We start from the raw sequence: 19,162 nt of genomic DNA, 5'->3' as shown, positions 1-19,162 counted from the left end.
TACACGCAACCATCACTAAGAGAGGAGGGTAGGCTTTTCTCTCTTAGGCAGAAAGTTCAGAGGAGAAGCATCTAGTCTGTAGTCAGGATGGGCCACTTCTAAGGCTGTAAAAGGACTGTTCTATGATCAAGTGACATTTCAGAAAAGCTGTCTGGAACAACTGTACACCCACATGGGAAAAAAATCAGATCCATCTTTACACTGAGAACTAGGATAAATAAATTCTGAATGTACTTGGGATCTAAACATGCAAACAAAAATGAGTAAACAGAAATGGAAGAAATAATCATGAAAAAAAGGAAGGGAGTGTAATCAATAATACAAGTTCTAGACTATAACATGAACAAACTCCTTTATGATTGAGGAGTGGAGAAAACTTGTATGACTAGGGCTCAAAAATCTAGAAAGATACAGGCTGAAGGACAGAAAAGATAAATGTGACCATATTTAGAAAAACTGTACAACCAAACCAAAAATCAAAACAAACCCCCCTCAGCTAAGTCACAAACACAAAGAACAACCTGGAAAAAAATGTTTGTAAAAAGTGTATAGAGAAAAATCCGGCAAAAGAGACATCAACAGTTCAGCATCACAGAAAGGATTAGAAGTGAAGCTGGTCCTTACACATACAGCAAGAGACAGCCTCCTGGACAAGGGACCCACAGGTGGCTCTCAGGCAACACCGGGGAGGAGAACCGGGCATGTTTTACAATATTCACTGCTCAACACTCCCTGTCTACGAACTCACGAGCAGAAACAGAAGATGGGGCACAGTGCGCCACAACAGAGGCTTGTAAAAATGAAGCTGGAACAATGTGTGAAAGCGAATACAGCAGGGGACCAGGAGGCGGCCCTCCTTCCCAGCCTCCTCAGGATGCAGCTCAGCTCAGGCTTGCTCCTCCATGGACGGCACACACCCTTGTTAAGGAGAGGCAGATTACAAACATAAATGTGTTTTGCTTATATTTGAAAAAGGAAACAACGGAAGGATAAAGAAATGCTGATGAAAATGTTTACCAACGGTGGAGTTGGGGAGAAGAGTCAAGTCACCAGGCAAAGTGCCTTTTTTTAGATTTTTGACTTTGGAATCAAGGCAATGTTTCAAATAGTTTTAAAAGCAGCATTAAATGGAAGAGAAAAGAAATCAGATCCATTTAACTAATAATCAAAAATGAGGAAGGAACCTGAGACATGGCAGTTTGGTGGTGGAACCACAGAGAATTACCTTAAGGCTAGTATTTTAACGTGGTCCTGCCTGGAATGTTCCTTAAGGATAAAAGGGTTATAAAGAAGTGTGAATTTAGTAATCTTACTGAAGTAATATTATGAATATTTTTATGGTGTGATATGGGATACAGCTCACAAATACAGAGTGAGCTAAAGCAAGTAGCTAATGACATTAGATTTTTCAGAGGAAGAAAAGAGAGATACAATAAAGTCTAAGATGTAGAAATCCTATAGCTTTCCATTGGAACTGGGATATCAATGTGGACCTGTAATCTATTTAAGCTAGGACATAGGCTTTTTAAACTGTAATCTATGTAAGTTAGGACATAGGCTTTTTAAACTGAAAAAGAGAATTCCAGAAAAATATCTACTTCTGCTTCATTGACTTATGCTAAAACCTTTGAAGTGTGGATCACAACAAACTGTGGAAAATTCTTCAAGAGATTGGACTACCAGACCACCCCACCTACCTCCTGAGAAACCCGTATGCAGGTCAAGAAGCAACAGTTAGAACCAGACATGGAACAATGGACTGGTTCCAAATTGGGAAAGGAGGACATCAAGGCTTCGTATTGTCACCCTGTTTTTTTAACTTATATGCAGAGTACATCATGTGAAATACCAGGCTAGAGGAAGCACAAGCTGGAATCAAGATTGCTGGGAGAAATATCAATAACCTCAGATATGCAGATGACATCACCCTTGTGGCAGAAAGTGAAGAGGATCTAAAGAGCCTCTTGATGAAAGTGAAAGAGGAGAGTGAAAAAGTTAGGTAAAAGCTCAACATTCAGAAAACTAAGATCATGGCATCCAGTCCCATCACTTCATGGCAAATAGATGGGGAAACAGTGGAAACAGTGGCTGACTTTATTTTTTCAGGCTCCAAAATCAGTGCAGATGGTGACTGCAGCCATGAAATTAAAAGATACTTGCTCCTTGGAAGAAAATCTATGACCAACCTCGACAGCATATTAAAAAGCAGAGATATAACTTTGCTGATAAAGGTCTGAGTTGTCAAAGCTATGTTTTTCCAGTAGTCATGTATGGATGTGAGACTTGGACCATAAAGAAGGCTGAGCACCGAAGAATTGATGCTTTTGAACCATGTTGTTGGAGAAGACTCTTGAGAGTCCCTTGGACTGCAAGGAGATCAAATCAGTCAATCCAAAAGGAAATCAATTCTGAACATTCATTGGAAGGACTGATGCTGAAAGCTTCAAAACTTTGGCCACCTGATGTGAAGAGCTGACTCCTTAGAAAAGACCCTGATGCTGGGAAAGACTGAAGGCAGGAGAAGGGGACAACAGAGCGTGAGACGGTTGGATGGCATCACCAATTCAATGGACATGAGTTTGAGCAAGCTCCAAGAGATAGTGAAGGACAGGAAGGCCTGGTGTGCTGCGGTCCATGGGGTCGCAGAGTCGGACACAACTGAGATGACTGAACTAGAAAATCAATGTGAACCTGTAATCTTTTTCAGTTTAAAAAGCGTATGTACTAGCTTTGTCCATGGAAAAGACCTAGGGATTTGGTTTCTAGACACCATTTTCCATTCCAAAAAGTTAGGGCATCTGAGAGAATGTGTCACAGTTAGAAAACAAACCCTATTAGTTTTGAATCAAAAGAACTCAGGAACCAACTTAAGAGAGGCACACCCCACGAGCCCAAAAGCAAGCATCCAGAAAATCAAGAACATTAAGCTTGGATTGAAAGAAGTCGAACACACAGCATCAAGCTCATCACCAGAGTTAAAATACAAAATACCACACCTCATTTGTCAGCCTTGGAAGATGGCAGGATACCAAATGATGACCCTGGGAATGGACACTGCTCTGTGATGATCTAGCGGGGTGGGATGGGGACGGGAGGAGATCCAAGAGGGTAGGATATATGTACATAAATAGCTTACTCACATCATCGTGCAGCACAAACTAACACAATTCTCTAAAGCAATTATATACCCCCCAAAAGAAAAAAAGAAAATGACAAATAAAAGGGGAAAACCAGGCTGCCCTGGTGGCCCAGTGGTTGAAGGTCTGCCTTGCAAAGCAGGGGGCATGGATACGGTCCCTGGTCTGGGAAGATCCCACATGCTGCAGAGCAATTAAGCCCTTGTCCCACAGCTACCGAGCCGCGTGCCCTAGAGCCTGTGCTCCCAACCAGAGAAGCCCCTGCGATGAGCCGCCAGCGCACCGCAGCTGGAGAACAGCCCCTGCTCGCCGCTGGGGAAAGCCCACCCCAGCAACAAAGAGCCACACACACAGCCAAAGTAAATAAATGGACATGTTAAAAAAAAAATCAAGCACTTAGTTACCTCTCCCAGAAATGCAAATATGTGACGGGGGAAAAGGTTTCATGGAAGGGGCTATGAAGGAATAACAGAATTAGAAAATGACGATTTTGTAACCTCTAATAAGACGATGACCCTGGGGGCTGGGAGCTGGGTTGGGGTGGGGGTGGAGGGCCAGGCTGACAATAGACACCCCTGCCCAGCCCAGGATCAGGGAGCAGGACAACTTGGGGCAAGGTGGGGGTGCGGGCCCGGGCTGACAGTACAGACCCCTGCCCAGCCCAGGATCAGGGAGCAGGACAACTTGGGGCAAGGAGTGCAGACACACAGCGACCGCAGCTTTGTCCCAGAAGGAGCCTCTGCCCACACTTCACAAGAAACCAGGGAGACAGAGGAACACAGTCAAAGAAACCACAAATACACAATTAGCCAGTGACCTCCTTCTTCAACAATGTGGAGACAAGGGAAAAAAAGGGGAAAGAAAATGCAGTGGCGGGAGACCTGTTCTATTTAGGGAGACTCAGAGACACAGCAACCAGATGCCATGGATGGCTCCCCATTTAGACCAAGTACATTAAAGGGCTTTGTGCATGAACATGACAGCACTTCTGAGGACACTAAGAAATTCCTGTTTATCTTAAGTGCAATGATGATATTGTGGTTGTGTCGAAAGACATAGAGACACTCACTGCAAGTTACTGGTAAAAATTCTGAGTGTCTGGGATTTCCTTTAAAAGACTCCAGAAGAAGAAGGAAGAAAAGTCGGAAAAGTTGGAAGAAGGAGGAGGAAAAAAAATAATAAAGATGTAGGAAGGGGAAGAGACAGGCTCAGGTGAGCAAGTTCTGAAGCTGGGCAAGAGGCGGATGTGATTTGTTATACTCTCCTCTCTCGGGTGAATTCTCAGATGTCCATAATAAAACTTTTTAAAGATGAAGGATTTAAACAACAAAAGGTGTGTTCTGAGTTGAGCAGCTTCTGAGGATCTGTTTTTTAAGTAGACTCAGTGAGAAGCAGCTCTGACGAGGATGGACCAAGGCCTCCAACCAGCTTCTCAGGGCCTCTTTTTTGGGGCATGGAGACAGAATTCTGGCTGAGCTCGGCAGGGACCACTCCCCTGGGCCCTCATGCATCTGTAGCCCCACTCTAGGCAGATCCCTGCATTCCCTTGATGCTGAGCCTGGCCACGTGGCTTGCCTTGTCCAAGCAGGTGTCAGCTTCAGAAGTGTTTGTGCACTGGGGTTTGACCTCTTACCCCCAGGACGCCCAGGATGGCCACAAAGTGCATGGAGCCAGGCTAGCATGCCAGAGGCCTGCACCCAGCCGCCTCATCACCCATCCACAGCAGCGCTGGCCACTGACCACTAAGTGCAGCCATCCTGGCCCCAGCACATCAGGCCCCAGTGCGACTAGCCACCCAGCCTGCCCCAACTGTGAATACTGACACAGCTGTGCTGCTTTAAGCCACTGAGGTTTGGACTGATTGGGGCAAAAGTCAAAGGACATAATGTATAAAGTAAAAGGTGGAGGCAAAAAGACAGTGTTCCATTTGCTTATTGCCTTATTAATTAGAGTGTGTTCTTTGGCTGTTCCAATTGCATCAAACAGGTGGAGGAGGATTATGGGGTCTGGACAAATGGACTGCCATTCTGTCCACTTCCTAGCCGTGCAAACCCTGCACTAGCTTCATACTCCTGAGCACATTGCTCCGATTTAAAACGAGGCTGCCGCACCACCCTCGCCCCCCCCACTCACACACGCACGCACAGACACACACACACATGCACACACACACACGCACACGCACACACATGGACACACTCATACACACGCAAACACACGCACGCACGCAAACACACGCACACACACACGCGTGCACACACGCACACACACGTTCGCACACACGCACGCATGCACACACACGTGCGCGCACGCACACACTCACACACACACACGCAGGCACACACACTCGCACACATGCACACACACGCACGTGCGCACACACGCACACACAGAGACACGCACACACACACACATGCACGCACACACGCTCACACACACATGCACGCATGCACGGCAGCACGCTCTGAGCAGCTGGGCCCTGCAGGCCCCCGCCCGGGCCGCGTCCCTTACCCGTCCACGAGTCCCTGCTGTCTAATGATCCGGTGCGACTCCTCCCTGGAGATCCTGCCGTGGAACCAGTGCTGCGTCCTGTGAATCACTGTGGGGACCAGAGAAGGAGGGCAGCCCCGGCTCCGCGCACGGCGGCCGCCTTGCCAAGCGCGCTCAGGTCACATGGGGCCCCGACTCCTGTGGTCCCGGCTTTCGTGCGCTGCACCCCAGGCCCGCCGTGAGGCCGGGGAGGGCGGGGAGTGCTTTTACGTTATTTACGTACAACAATACCAAGCCAACATGCCGTGTTTACCTGTACTGAGGGCGGAAGGGTGGAGGGGGCTTTGGCTACCTAGGATATTCATCCGCGTGCTTCGTTTCTGCAAAAGAAATCCCCGCGTCAGCGCCAACGGAGCCGCAAACACAATCACCGCGCCACCTGGGACACACGGGGGCAGGAAGCTGGCCGGGTGCACGACCCTTGATGGCGGAGGAACTGCCGCCTCGGTCCCGTGTGGTCACAAGGACCCCTCCCGTGTGACCAGGAGGGCAGACAGCTTATGGGTCGCAGCTGTTAAAAGCAAAACCAGAAGCGCCCCACCCCGGTGTATTGCTAACGATCCCAGTGCTGAAGCCGGGCTGTGTCTGTGCGCAGAGACTCGCAGTGCGCTTCCCGATACCCCTCAGGAGAAAACCAGGGAAGTCAGGCCTGTAGCTTTGGGGACATTCTCCTTTTCCGAACACTGAAGCTGAAGGATGGGGAGGCTTTCTCAGTCAGAGTTGCCTGGAAAGCTCAGAAAGGCTTGGAAGTTGGGTGAAATTCTTCCATCTGGAGATTAGGAACTTGAGTCTCAGGGTAGAGACTGTTCGAGGCTGGGAAGCTGGTCGGCGGTTGAGCCACGATGGAAACGACTGGCCTGGCGCTCTCCCCGGGGCCCTGACGACACGTCAGCAGGGACAGGGATGTGGGCGAAGAGGCCTCAGGGCTCTGCTCCTGCCCCTCCTTCCAGGGAGCCCCGAGACTGCCCGGAGGGGTGGCCGAGTGCCGGGCGTGGAGGAGCCCAGGCTAGCCACAGCCTCCCTCAGGTGAGAACTCAGAGCCGCGCCCCCTCCCTGGCTCCGCATCCCTGCCGCCAGCACAGAGCTATTTCTCTGGGGCAGACCAGGGATGGGACCGGGGCCACAGTCTTACCCTCCAGGCGTGGCCTTCTTCCAGGGCTGCGCTCTGGGCCTCAGCTGGATTCTCGATTACTCTTCCCGTTTGCCCAGAGAAATCCATTGCCACAAGGGAATTCTCAGAGACGCTGCGCTGCAAAGGAGAGGCCATGGATTCTTACGATGCAGGGAAGCAAGTGGAGCGGCGGGTGGGGACCGCGGTGTGGGAGAGCTGTGCAGACCCAGGGAGGGGCGGCAAAGGACGGGCAAGGACCCTGCCACCAAGGATCGGACAGAACACTCAGCATCTGAAGGGCCCTTGGACGAAAAATGGCTTTGGTTTTTCTCAAGAAGAGGAAAGAAACCTTCCAGTTCTCTCAAGATATTCGGAAGCTGCTGGTTGAGGCCACTGGGTCCACCCATGTCGTCGTCCACAGGGTCTCTAATGTGAATTAAAACTCATCAAAGGAGGGCACAGTTCTTGAGGACCTAGCCTGCTGCGGTCCCCCTTTGCCTGGCAAAGTAATAAAGTCATTCTTTCTTTCTCCTCCATTACAAAAAAACACCCACAAAAACTCATCAAAGAAATGGTAACATCACAGGCGAGTCAGCCCTCACCGGCAGCCAAATCCCTTCTCAGGTGTCAGTTCACAGAAACACGGGCACCCCTTCTGTGGGCACTTTGACATCTCTGAAGGATGGACACTGAGAGATTGTTAACTCATTATCAACTGGGGGATTTCTGCAGAAACGAACACCTGTGGTTGGTGATGATTTTTATTTTGACTGGCCAAAAAGTTAATTCTGTTATTTCAGTAACACTTTGCAGGTTATCACATTCAGTAGTTACCCCTGTAAAGTTCTCGAGCACTATGAGTTTCATTTTCACTCTCCGCATCAGAATCAATCAGTAAGGTTTTCTGTCTTTTTGTTGGCCTGATATTCACATCGTCTGAATCAGAATTATATTCTGAAGAACTACCATCTTCTGAGACACTAACATATATGTGACTTGGACAATCAGAGAAAATATCTGCATAAAATTCACCAAAACATTTTTCACTCAAAATTTCTTGATGTGTCATTTTTGAAATTTTCACATTTACAATACACACAGGGTGCAACAAAAACCTAATGTAGCAAAACCTGAGTGATAACAATAATCATAAACTGTATAATGAACCTTTGATCAATATTAAGATGTAACAACTTCTCACAGTGATGTTAATTCTATCACTTTCTAAAAATGTATTAATACTCCTGGCCAATAAACATTTGGATAACAAAAGACGTGTTAATACATCACCCAGTCAATAATGTGTTAAGATCATATTTGGGGAGGATGAAGTGTTTCTGCACCTCTGGGATATAAAGTCCATCCTGAGATGACAGGAAGACTCACTACAATCTCACTTTTTGCAAGGACTCAAGCATCATGGTCAACAGCACCATGGACCCCTTGGCTGAAATGGACAGAAGCAAAGGTGGTGAAGGCAGCTCCTCAGTAGACATGGGCACTGCTGTCAACATTTCTAAACACTAGAATACAGCTCTCAGTGGGAGCCATTCACCAAAGCAACGCTGCAAGGAGATGTGGGAAAGGGGAGAGGGTAGAGAGGAATCTGCTCCCAGCAGTCATACTGCTGAGATGACAAAGTCCATCTTCTGGGAAATGCATGCTGGTGAGATATTGATATTCTGGCTCCTCTGGGCAGCCTCATCTGAGAAAAGATGCCCACAGCCTATGCTGATGCAGCAGCTGAAGACGAATGTGGCTTCAGAGGTGCAGCTTGACTTACCACTGGAGTCGAGAAGGAGGACAGCATGGCCTTCCTCTGCTGTGGGATTCTGTAGTTCTGGTAAAGGAGCATCCCATACTGAAGAGGTAAGGAGGGCCAGAGTCAGTCACCAGGGCATCCAGAGCCCCCAAAGCCCCACACGGGGCAAACCCCTGGCACTCAAGAGCCACACTCATATAGAACAATGGCCACGACTGGGTGGACTTAAAAATAAACACCCAGCAGAGCCCTGTATCTGGGGTCTGCCACCACCAACACTCCACGGTCAGTTACCACTCTCTCTGGGGGTGCTGGGTGGGCAGGGAGCAGTCAAGGAAGTGACAACATAATAATGCGTAGCAAGAACAGTTAGCCTTCCTGAATGTTGCTGTGGGCAAAGCTCTGAGTGCTTTATGCTGCTCTTTTATTTAATCCTTTCCATTTTATGAAATATATACTTTATCCTGATTTCACAAACAACACAACACAAACACGTGAAGCAAGTTGCTCAAGGTCACAGTAAAGTAAGGATTTGGGTTCTGAATGTACAATCCTGCTTCCAAACCAGCACTCTTCCTAACCACTAGCCTCCCTGCCCAACCAGCTCAGCAGTTTGGGCTTGATTTCCTCGGTCAATAAGCACTGAGTGTCCTGCAAAGCCTCCTACACTCCTGATGTCTCAACCTGCATTCCTCAATTACACCTTCAAATCACACAGAAAAGAAAAAAGGAAGAGGAAACAGGCCTCAAGAGGGCTGCATCTTCCTCTTCACTGCTCTTCATGGATGTCAGCTCATTTCCAGCTCAAGGACCAGTGGTATGTGCTCACTTCTAAACTTAACATACTTAGAACATGACAAAAAGGTCTTCCATAGATACAATCTCACCCCAGTAAGACAGGAAGACAGAGAACAGATCAAAAGAAATGTTGGAGATATAGTTCAGTCACTAAGTCATGTCCAATTTAGTGACTCCCAGGCTCCCATCCTCCACTATCTCCTGGAGTTCATGCAAACTCATGTCCATTGAGTTAGTGATGCTATATAACCATTGCATCTCCTGCCACTGCCTTCTCCTTTTGCCTTCAATCTTTCCCAGCATCATGGTCTTTTCTAATGAGTTGATTCTTTGCATCGGGTGGCCAAAGAATTGGAGCTTCAGCATCAGTCCTTCCAATGAATATTCAGGGCTGATTTCTTTTAGGATTACCTCATTTGATCTCTTTGGATCACAGTCTTGTTGTGGAGAAGGGGCCTGTGTAACTCAGAAAAGTTAAGAAGCATGCTGTGCAGGGTCACTCAAGATAGATGGATCATAATGAAGAGTTCTGACAAAACGTGGTCCACCAGAGGAGGGAATGGCAAACCACATCAGTATTCTGGTCTCAAGAACTCCGTGAACAGTATGAAAAGGAAGTATGTTTGTGATGATGGCCAAGGATTTTCCAAACAAATAAAAATACGCCAAGCTACAGAATCTAGGTGCAGGATAAAAGCAAAACAAAAGGAACAAATAAACAAAACCAGCCAGGAACATCATGCAAAACAGAAACGGAGAAAATGTAAAAGCAACCAGAGAAAGACTTGCTATTTTCAAAAGAAGCAATGAGAAGGAGAGTGGACTTTCTTCTAACCTGCATGATGAGAGTTAGAAGACAATGGGATGGGAGACGCACAGGATAAAATAACCCCTAATCTGGGACTTGACCAACTGTGAAAAGTTCCTTCAATAATGAAAGTAAAGTCAAAATAAACCAAATAAACATGGAGAGATTTAGTTGTCAGCAGGCCCATATTCAAATGGCTGCTGAGTGGAGTTCTGGTCCCAGAGAGAAGAATGTGGACTCAGGAAAAACGAAATGCAATCTCTGTGGCCACATCTGACTGGTATCCGAAAGGACAGCACAGGCCCTGATGTATGAAGGTGACCAAAACTTCAGTGTACAGTGCTATTCCTGGTTCTGTTACAGTTTACACAGCACAGAGCTTGAATATTTCTCAAAGTTTAAAGGAATTCATTTTTTTAAAAAATGGGAGTTCAATTTCTCCCTCTGGGTTTTCCAGTTAATTTTAAGATTTTTCTGTTTTGCAAAGAATGTCCATTTCATCTTGATTTAAAAGTACAACGTAGGTAGAAATGCAAAGTCTGTCTTCACTGTTCCCATTTTTAAAATGACTGAGTTTTACACTTCTTCCTTCCTTTCTGCTTTCCATGTACTTTAATTCCTGTTTCCATCTGTTCATGTAGAAAAGACATGTGTTTGTAGCTCACACAGGCATGAACTGGGGCTGCTCACACACCATGCAGTGCAGCAGGTGGGCAAGAGGCAGGGAGGGATGGGGCAGGCAGGCTTTCAAATTGTTCCCAGGTGGAAATGCGCTGCAGAGATGCTATGAGTGGTGGCTGTTTCTAAAGAAAAATTGAAACTGCACCTGCGTGCTAGACACTGGCCTGTCGGCTGAGAGCTTCTGGCTCTGCTTTTGAGTCAAGAAAGGGGTTTGGCTCTTCTCGGAGAGACCAGGGGAGCAGTCTGGACCCTCGACTGTGAGTGGGATGGATACCTGTCATTTCTGTGGATGGGAGACCCCTGGCTCTGCCTCCCTTCCCCGGCAGTGATCAGAATGGGGCTGTGCCACCTGCCACATCTGAGCAGGATTGATCTTTGCTCTTATAGCTGCTGAGATTAGGGACTATTTGCCACTTAGCAATAACCTGATATGCCATGTAATCCATTCAGTCTTTTTATCTATTCCACATATTGAGGAATTATCCAAGATTTTGCCTGAGGAGGGAAAATAGGCTCTGCTACATAAAAATAAAATTTGGGAACCAGTAGACTTGAGAGATCCTCTTGCAGGGAAGAAGGTAAAAGGGAAGGTCTACATCAGGGACTTTCATTATTTTAGGTTTCATGAAGTAATCAGATTTTGGGGAAAGAAAAACTCCGTGACTGTCTTAAGCCCTGGCAACTAATTTTCCAAATAAGGCAATATAAACACACACACACCAAAAATTAATTGCTGATCTACCACCATATCAACAATATTTTATAAAATACTGTTGATATAACAGTAGATCAGACAATCAGAGTTTTATAGTTTAAATTAGCTAAGTTTACACAACCTCAGATTAAAGAATAAAGTCATCACCATGAACACAGCTATTAATATTACTAGCTTTGTGGAAAGCTGACTGCACTGTCCCCATTTGTTTTGTTTTGCTGTGCCCTAGAGAAGTTGTTGTTTAGTCACTAAGTTGTGTTCAATTCTGAGCCCCATGAACTACAGCCCACCAGGTTCCTCTCTCCATGGGGTTCTCCAGGCTGGAGGAGGTTGTCATTTCCTGTTCCAGGGGATATTTCTGGGGCAGGGATCAAACCTGTGTCTCCTGCATTGGCAGGTAGATTCTTTACCGCTGAGATACCAGGGAAGCCTGGCCCTAGAGAAGATGTTTCTCCAAATGCTCAGTAGTCAGAGGACTGGCTTTTGTGAACCATAGTTCTGAACTCTGGGATCCAAAGAGGCAGTGAGCTTGGCTGTGTGTGCTGGCAGGTGGCACCATCAGATGGGAGGCTGGAACACACCTGACCATTCTCCAAGGCCCCCCTGGGCTTCCTAAAAGAGTCCCCCAAGGGACTCGGAGCCTTGGCCAGCCCAGCTCCTAGCACTCTCTCCTCACCAAACTGTGAGGGCTGAACTTTCCTCCAGGTTCTTGTGATGATGAAATGGGGTAACATGAAGCTCCAGCCGGTGCGTGGCATGTGGTGAGCATGCCGCAAGCCCGGTGTTACCGCCAGAGCTGGGATGTTTTGCCTCGACCCGACACTTCCCGGCCCCTGCACTTGCGTTGCTTCCACGCGCTGTGAGCACCTCTGCTCCGGGGGCCTGTGCCAGCAGGAGGCACCTCGGCTGCCTCTGTGCCCAGCATCCACTCTAACCGCCTTTTCCACGTCAAGTAATTCATTACAGAATTCTGTGGCAGTTTTTGTTTTGTTTTGCTGTTGTTGTTTTAAAGCTTCTCTAAGACCTTCAGATTAAAAAAAAAAAAAATTATATGTATTTTTTAGCCCTGCTTGGGTGGCTTGCAGGATCTTAGTCCCCCACTAGGACTTGAATCTGGGCCCTGGCAGTGAAAGCGCTGAGTCCTAATCACTGGACCACCAGGGGATTCCCGAGAGCAGGGGTCCCCAACCCCTGGGTCACAAACGTGCTGGTTCATGGCCTGTTAGGGTCTGGGCTGCATGGCAGCAGGTGAGTGGCAGGCAGGTGAGTGAAGCTTCATCTGTACTTACAGCCACTCCCCATCATTACTGCCTGAGCTCAGGAAAACAAGCTCAGGGCTTCCACTGATTCTGCACTGTGGTAAGTTGTAGAACGATTTCATCATATATTTTAATGTAATAATAACGGAAGTAAAGTACACAATAAATGCAATGTGCTTGAATCATCTGGAAACCACACCACCCCGCCTCAGTCCATGGAAAAATTATCTTCCAGAAAACTGGTCTCTGGTGCCAAAAAGCAGAGGGGACCACTGCCCTACAGAATCTTGTGCTGATGAAGCAAGATCTCCCTCTTGGGGAAGAATTGCAATAGCAGCTTAAGAAGCTCCTAGAAGGTAGAGAGTCACAGGAAGGATATGGTAGGTAACTAACATAGTTTTCATATTCCCAGCATAGCCCCCAGAATCTCTATGAAGTCATTTAGGAAACACTGTAGTAGGAAGGTAGAGGAACAAAAGCAGATACTAGCCAGTTTTCTCCCCAAGAGGTTTGAGCTATATATATGTACACACATATATTTTAAAGGAGGCGTAACTGGGTTGGTACTTAGGAGAAACGGGAAAGTCCTAAGTTAACTCAAAAGAAGGCTTTCCTCTCAAAAAAAACCCTGGGATTTTTATACCATTCAAACTGCTGCTGCAATGTCACCCAAAGCCAGACACAGGTATTTGGGTCAGTTGCCAGTTTCATTCAATGCACATTTTCTGAGCATCTCTTATGTTCTGAGCACTAGGTCATCCCAGCTCTGAGGATCTGGGGGAGCCAGGCAGGATGGAGCCTGGACATGAGAGCAGATGCAAGGAAAAGTGAAGGGAGCCTCGAGCCTCTCCAGGTCAGATCCCTGCAGCCTGAGGGACTGGTCTCCCCGTGAAGAAGACAAGACTGACCACTGACTAAACCGCTGCTCACAGTCCAAAAAGTTGGTGACGCAGCAGGGCCAGGGGAACAGAAGGCGTTGGGGAAGGTTCCCCAGCACTTTTGAAGGGTGCAAGTCTCCAGAGCACAACACATCCTGTTCTCGAGGCAATGTGGGGGTGCAGGGTGAGGTCATCAAGGAGGACCTTGTCTTCCAATTATGCTTCCCCACAATGAGCAAGATGAACAGCCTCACACCAGAGGCTGACGGTGTCCACTGTGTAGAGGCAGGAACCCCAAGGTGTGACCAGCCAAGATGGGAGGATATGACCCCACTGCTGTCACTTGAGAAAGGCTCCGGCCACCACTGCCTTGCTGCAGTGACCGGGGCCAGGGCCTGCCTCCCTGCAGGACGGCGCTGAGGGATGTGAACTCAGTGGTTCCCTCGGGGCAATGTGGCTGGGACAACAGGCTCGCGTCTGGAACTGGATGGATCTCGGTTTCCCGGAGACTCTCAGGGATGCAGTGAGAGTGCCAGTTAGGGGTGGAGTTCTGGGGCCAGCGGGCTGGGGTCCTGCTGCTGGCTCGGCCCCATGCCAGCACCATGTGGGGCATGTCATGGGCTTCAGGTCCGTCACCTGTACTCTGCAGATGTGAGCAGTGAGGTCGCAGGTGTGAGGTGGTGCGTGGCCCGCAGTGGATGCTCCGGAACGTGCACACTGTACCAGCACACACAGAACGTGTCGTTGGCACTAATGACAGCCAGGCATCACGGCCGCTGCAAGCTCGGCCGCCCCCTCCCTGCACCTGGCTAGGACAGCACAGAGATGCCCACCCTCCTCACGTGTGAGACCGGGTCAGAGGCAGGGCCACATCACTGCCTGTCACCCACGGAACATGACGCCTTAGTATCACTTCCTTCTGCACCTCCTGTTTGCTTTTTCCAAAAGAGGTTATATTTTTGCAGAGAAAAACATAAGTGAAATCCCTCAAACACGAAACCTTGAAGGCCTCCCTGCACCTCTGCCCCGTCTGCCCCGCAGGCCCCAGGCTCCAGTGAGTGGCCTCCACCTTCGCCTGCCGCCTCACGATTACACACCAGCAAATGTGAACATGCACCTCCAGCCCTCACCCCACAAATGCAGTGATCTCTCTATACATCCTTCTGCACTGTACTGCTGAATTGCTAATAGTACATCCTGGAACATTCTCCGCTGCAGAACCCTGAGAGGAGCCTGTTGCTTCTCCGGCCACATGGGGGCTCTCTGCATGAAAATCCCTTAACTCAGGGAACCAGCTCCCTATCGAGGGACACTTGGCTTAAACACCAGCTTGTCAGGACAGAAATGGTACGGGCCTAACAGAAACAGAAGATGTTAAGAAGAGGTGGCAAGAATACACAGAAGAACTGTACAAAAAAGATCTTCATGACCCAGATAATCACGATGGTGTGATCACTCACCAAGAGCCAGACATCCTGGAATGTGAAGTCAAGTGGGCCTTAGAAAGCATCACTATGAACAAAGTTAGTGGAAGTGATGGAATTCTAGTTGAGCTATTTCAAATTCTAAAAGATGATGCTGTGAAAGTGCTGCACTCAATATGCCAGCAAATTTGGCAAACTCAGCAGTGGCCACAGGACTGGAAAAGGTCAGTTTTAATTCCAACCCCAAAGAAAGGCAATGCCAAAGAATGCTCTCAAACTATCACACAATTGCACTTCACACTCTTGCAAAGTAATGCTCAAAATTCTCCAAACCAGGCTTCAACAATGTGTGAACCGTGAACTTCCAGACATTCAAGTTGGTTTTAGAAAAGGCAGAGGAACCAGAGATCAAATTGCCAACATCCGCTGGATCATCCAAAAACCAAAAGAGTTCCAGAAACACATCTGTTTCTGCTTTATTGACTACACCAAAGCCTTTGACTGTGTGGATCATAACAAACTGTAGGAAATTCTTCAAGAGATGGGAATACCAGACCACCTGACCTGCCTCTTGAGAAATCTGTATGCAGGTCAGGAAGCAACAGTTAGAACTGGACATGGAACAGCAGTCTGGTTCCAAATAGGAAAAGCAGTCCGTCAAGGCTGTATATTGTCACCCTGCTTATTTAACTTTTATGCAGAGTACATCATGAGAAACGCTGGGCTGGAGGAAGCACAAGCTGGAATCAAGATTGCCGGCAAAAATATCAATAACCTTGGATATGCAGATGACACCACTCTTATGGCAGAAAGTGAAGAAGAACTAAAGAATCTCTTGATGAAAGTGAAAGAGGAGAGTGAAAAAGTTGGCTTAAAGCTCAACATTCAGAAAACTAAGATCATGGCATCCGGTCCCATCACTTCATGGCAAATAGATGGGGAAACAGTGGCAGACTTTACATGGGCTCCAAACTCACTGCAGATGGTGATTGCAGCCATGAAATTAAAAGACATTTACTCCCTGGAAGAAAAGTCATGATCAACCTAGACAGCACATTAAAAAGCAGAGACATTACTTTGCCAACAAAGGTTGGTCTAGTCAAGGCTATGGTTTTTCCAGTGGTCATGTATGGATATGAGAGTTGGACTATAAAGAAAGCTGAGTGCTGAAGAATTGATGCTTTTGAACTGTGGTGTTGGAGAAGACTCTTGAGAGTCCCTTGGACTGCAGAGATCCAACCAGTCCATCCTTATGGAAATCAGTCTTGAATATTCATTGTAAGAACTGATGTTGAAGCTGAAACTCCAATACTTTGGCCACCTGATGCCAAGAAATGACTCATCTGAAAAGACCCTGATGCTGGGAAAGACTGAAGGCAGGAGGAGAAGGGGATGATAGAGGATGAGATGGTTGGATCGCATCACCGATTCAATGGACATGAGTTTGAGTAAACTCTGGGAGTTGGTGATGGACAGGCAGGCCTGGCGTGCTGCAGTTCATGGGGGTCGCAAAGAGTCCTACAAGGCTGAGCGACTGAACTGAACTGACTGACTGTCAGGGAGCAGGGGGCTTCCCAGGTGGCGAGAGTGGTAAAGAACCTGCCTGCCGATGCAGGAGACTGGAGACAAGGGTTCAACCCCTGGGTTGGGAAGATCCCCTGGAGGAGGAAATGGAGGATCTCATGGACAGAGGGGCCTGGCGGGCCGCAGTCCGTGGGGTTTCAGAGTCAGACACGAGTGAGCGACTGAGGACACCACCGCGTCAGGGGCAGCCTGTGACACAGGACGTCCTGCACTGGCGCAGCACTTCCTCCTCTATTACAGAACAGTAAAATGTATATGTTAACTCTTCTCTGTTTTTCAGTGACAAAAAATAAAACAAAGTAAGGTTCTGGGACAGAAGAACACTGGCTGCCTCTCGGGAGTCTTCAGAGCTCAGTCTCCCCCATCTGTCTCCCAGGGACGCCACCCAGAGTCTCGGAGTAGCTGGAAGCCTCAGGACAGCTGGGGACTTCTCTAAGAGACGGTGGTTGCATGTGGCGGCCGCAGCTAAGCAGACACGCGTCCCTTCCAGCCCTTGACTTGGGCCAAGTCTGTTTTATCAGCTAACCTGTAACTCAGGGGGACTTTCTATACCAAGGAGTTTCCAGCACGTGGTGTGTGTGTGCGGAGGAACACTCTGCCACATTACAGGGCGGTGCACGGCCCTGCGCTTCTACTAAAGGGCATGCAAGGTCACCTGGGCTGTTTCTGTGAAATTGCTGTGGGGTGCGATCCCATGAGATGGTCTGAGCAAGACATTTCCTTTAGAATTATTGTCAGGAGACACTATCTCCCTTGAGACCCTGTGAGGAGCCAGACGATCTGTCATGTTTCCTGCAAGGCCCTGGCATTTTGGGAATTCCGGAGTGTGATGCTGTCAGGAAAACCATCAACCTCCTGATGGGGTGTGCCCACCCCACCCCCATCTGCTGACTCCTTGGTCCCGACCTTTTGCTCCCCATTTCTCTAAGGCAGTGGTTCTCAACCCACCCCACACACCCAGGGGACGCTTGGGGCTGTCTCAGCTGCGAGGGTGCTGCTGGCATCTCACGGGAGAGATCAGGGCAGGGCTGCTAAATGTCCTGCAAAGCGCAGCACAGCCTGCTCCCTCCCTAAATGCCACCAGCTCCCTCCCTAAAAGACACCAGCTCTAGGTCAGGAACTGGCTCCGGCTCCACTGATACAATGGCTCTGTGGGAGCTTCTCAGACTCTGAAAACACACGTGAGGACCCTCAACTCCTAGAGCCCAGTGATGGGACGCAGAGGGGAAAGGCATCATCCATGGAGAGGTGTGCACTGTCACACGCTATGACCTCGGGGTCTTATATGCAGTGACCGCCGCATGCATAGTGACCGTGGGCTCACACACACACACACACACACACACACAGAGTGACCTTGGGGCCGACACACCCAGTGACCAGGAGATGACCCACACCGTGACCTCGGGGCTGACACACACACACCCCGCAGCCACGGGGACCCACCTTGAGGAGCCTGCAGGCTGTCACCCAGCACGTCCGGCTCTGCTCATCCTCGGCACAGAGCAAGCGCAGCTCCTTAGCCTCGTTCCTGACTCTGTTTGGCTAAAGGCGGAGAAGAAAGACCTGTGAGCGTGACAGTGAGTCAGGACCAGCCTTCGTCTCAGGGCAGAGCTGAGCTCCACCCGCAGCACAGCCCAGCAGGTGGCAGAGGCGGGAGCACGGGCAGGTGTGTGCGTCTGGGCACTGGGCATCACTCACGGCGCTGTGAGGCACAGGCCGGGCCTGCTAGCTGGTTACACAGTGCTTAGCTGAGTGGCCAGTCCTGCTCCCGCAGTGGGTGCTGGGGACACAGACAGGGATGCAAACCACCAAGGTGGTGGGGCCCGGGAGGGCGGGCTCCTGGAAGGACAGCCACTCCTGGGTTTTGCAAGGAGGTGCCTTCAGTCACCTCCGAGGGAGAGGCAGCCACAGGAAGGACCCACAGGCTGAGCAAGGCAGAGAGAAGCCTCCAAGACTCAGGGCCGTGGAGACCAAGGACGCACGCTGTGGAAAGGTCCGGAGAGGGAGACCCACGTGGCCGCAGAGGAGGCAGAGGAGCTGGCAGGTGCCTGGCCAGGGGCAGGGCCAGCTGTGACGGAAGAAAGCCTGCAGGCACAGGCTGGGCTGGGCCCTCTGAGCCCAGACCCGAGGGGCCCCGCGGGGTCAGATTAACCCAGCTCTCTGCCCTGGGAACCTGGATGCAAGGAGGGTTGAAGGACAGCCCTCCGTGTGGCGGATACATGGGTGAGGCAGAGGCCGCAGGGCTGTGGGCTGGCGTGTGGGCCAGAGGAGAGGGGGTGGGAGGTGCCAGCCCGGAGGGCGCCAGCCCCTCCCCACCCCCCACCCCCCAGACGCTCTCCACCAGCCGCCTGTGCACCATGGCCTTCAGCAGGTTTGAGGTCGGTTCTTACCACTTGTAACCAAGGCAGCTTCACTAAGTCAAGCAGAAAAATGGTATTTTTGGATGGAATAG

The 19,162-nt window shown here is 49.2% G+C and overlaps 1 protein-coding gene across 7 annotated transcripts in view; it reads right to left on the bottom strand.

Annotated features, from left to right (window-relative positions):
• The window catches only part of GRB10 (growth factor receptor bound protein 10), a 216,560-nt gene that overhangs the window by 9,066 nt on the left and 188,332 nt on the right, over positions 1-19,162 (bottom strand). For all 7 annotated transcript variants that reach the window (XM_065939818.1, XM_065939823.1, XM_065939817.1 and 4 more), the window contains 5 exons: positions 18,154-18,252; positions 8,582-8,659; positions 6,820-6,936; positions 5,941-6,007; positions 5,649-5,736 (listed from right to left, as the gene is read on the bottom strand). In XM_065939818.1, coding sequence (XP_065795890.1) covers positions 5,649-5,736; positions 5,941-6,007; positions 6,820-6,936; positions 8,582-8,659; positions 18,154-18,252 — 449 coding nt within the window. The remainder of the gene's footprint in view (positions 1-5,648; positions 5,737-5,940; positions 6,008-6,819; positions 6,937-8,581; positions 8,660-18,153; positions 18,253-19,162) is intronic.

The sequence above is a fragment of the Muntiacus reevesi genome, chromosome 6 (genome assembly GCF_963930625.1).
Source record: "Muntiacus reevesi chromosome 6, mMunRee1.1, whole genome shotgun sequence".
Taxonomy (NCBI): Eukaryota; Metazoa; Chordata; class Mammalia; order Artiodactyla; family Cervidae; genus Muntiacus; species Muntiacus reevesi.
This window is presented reverse-complemented; position numbering and strand designations above follow the sequence as displayed.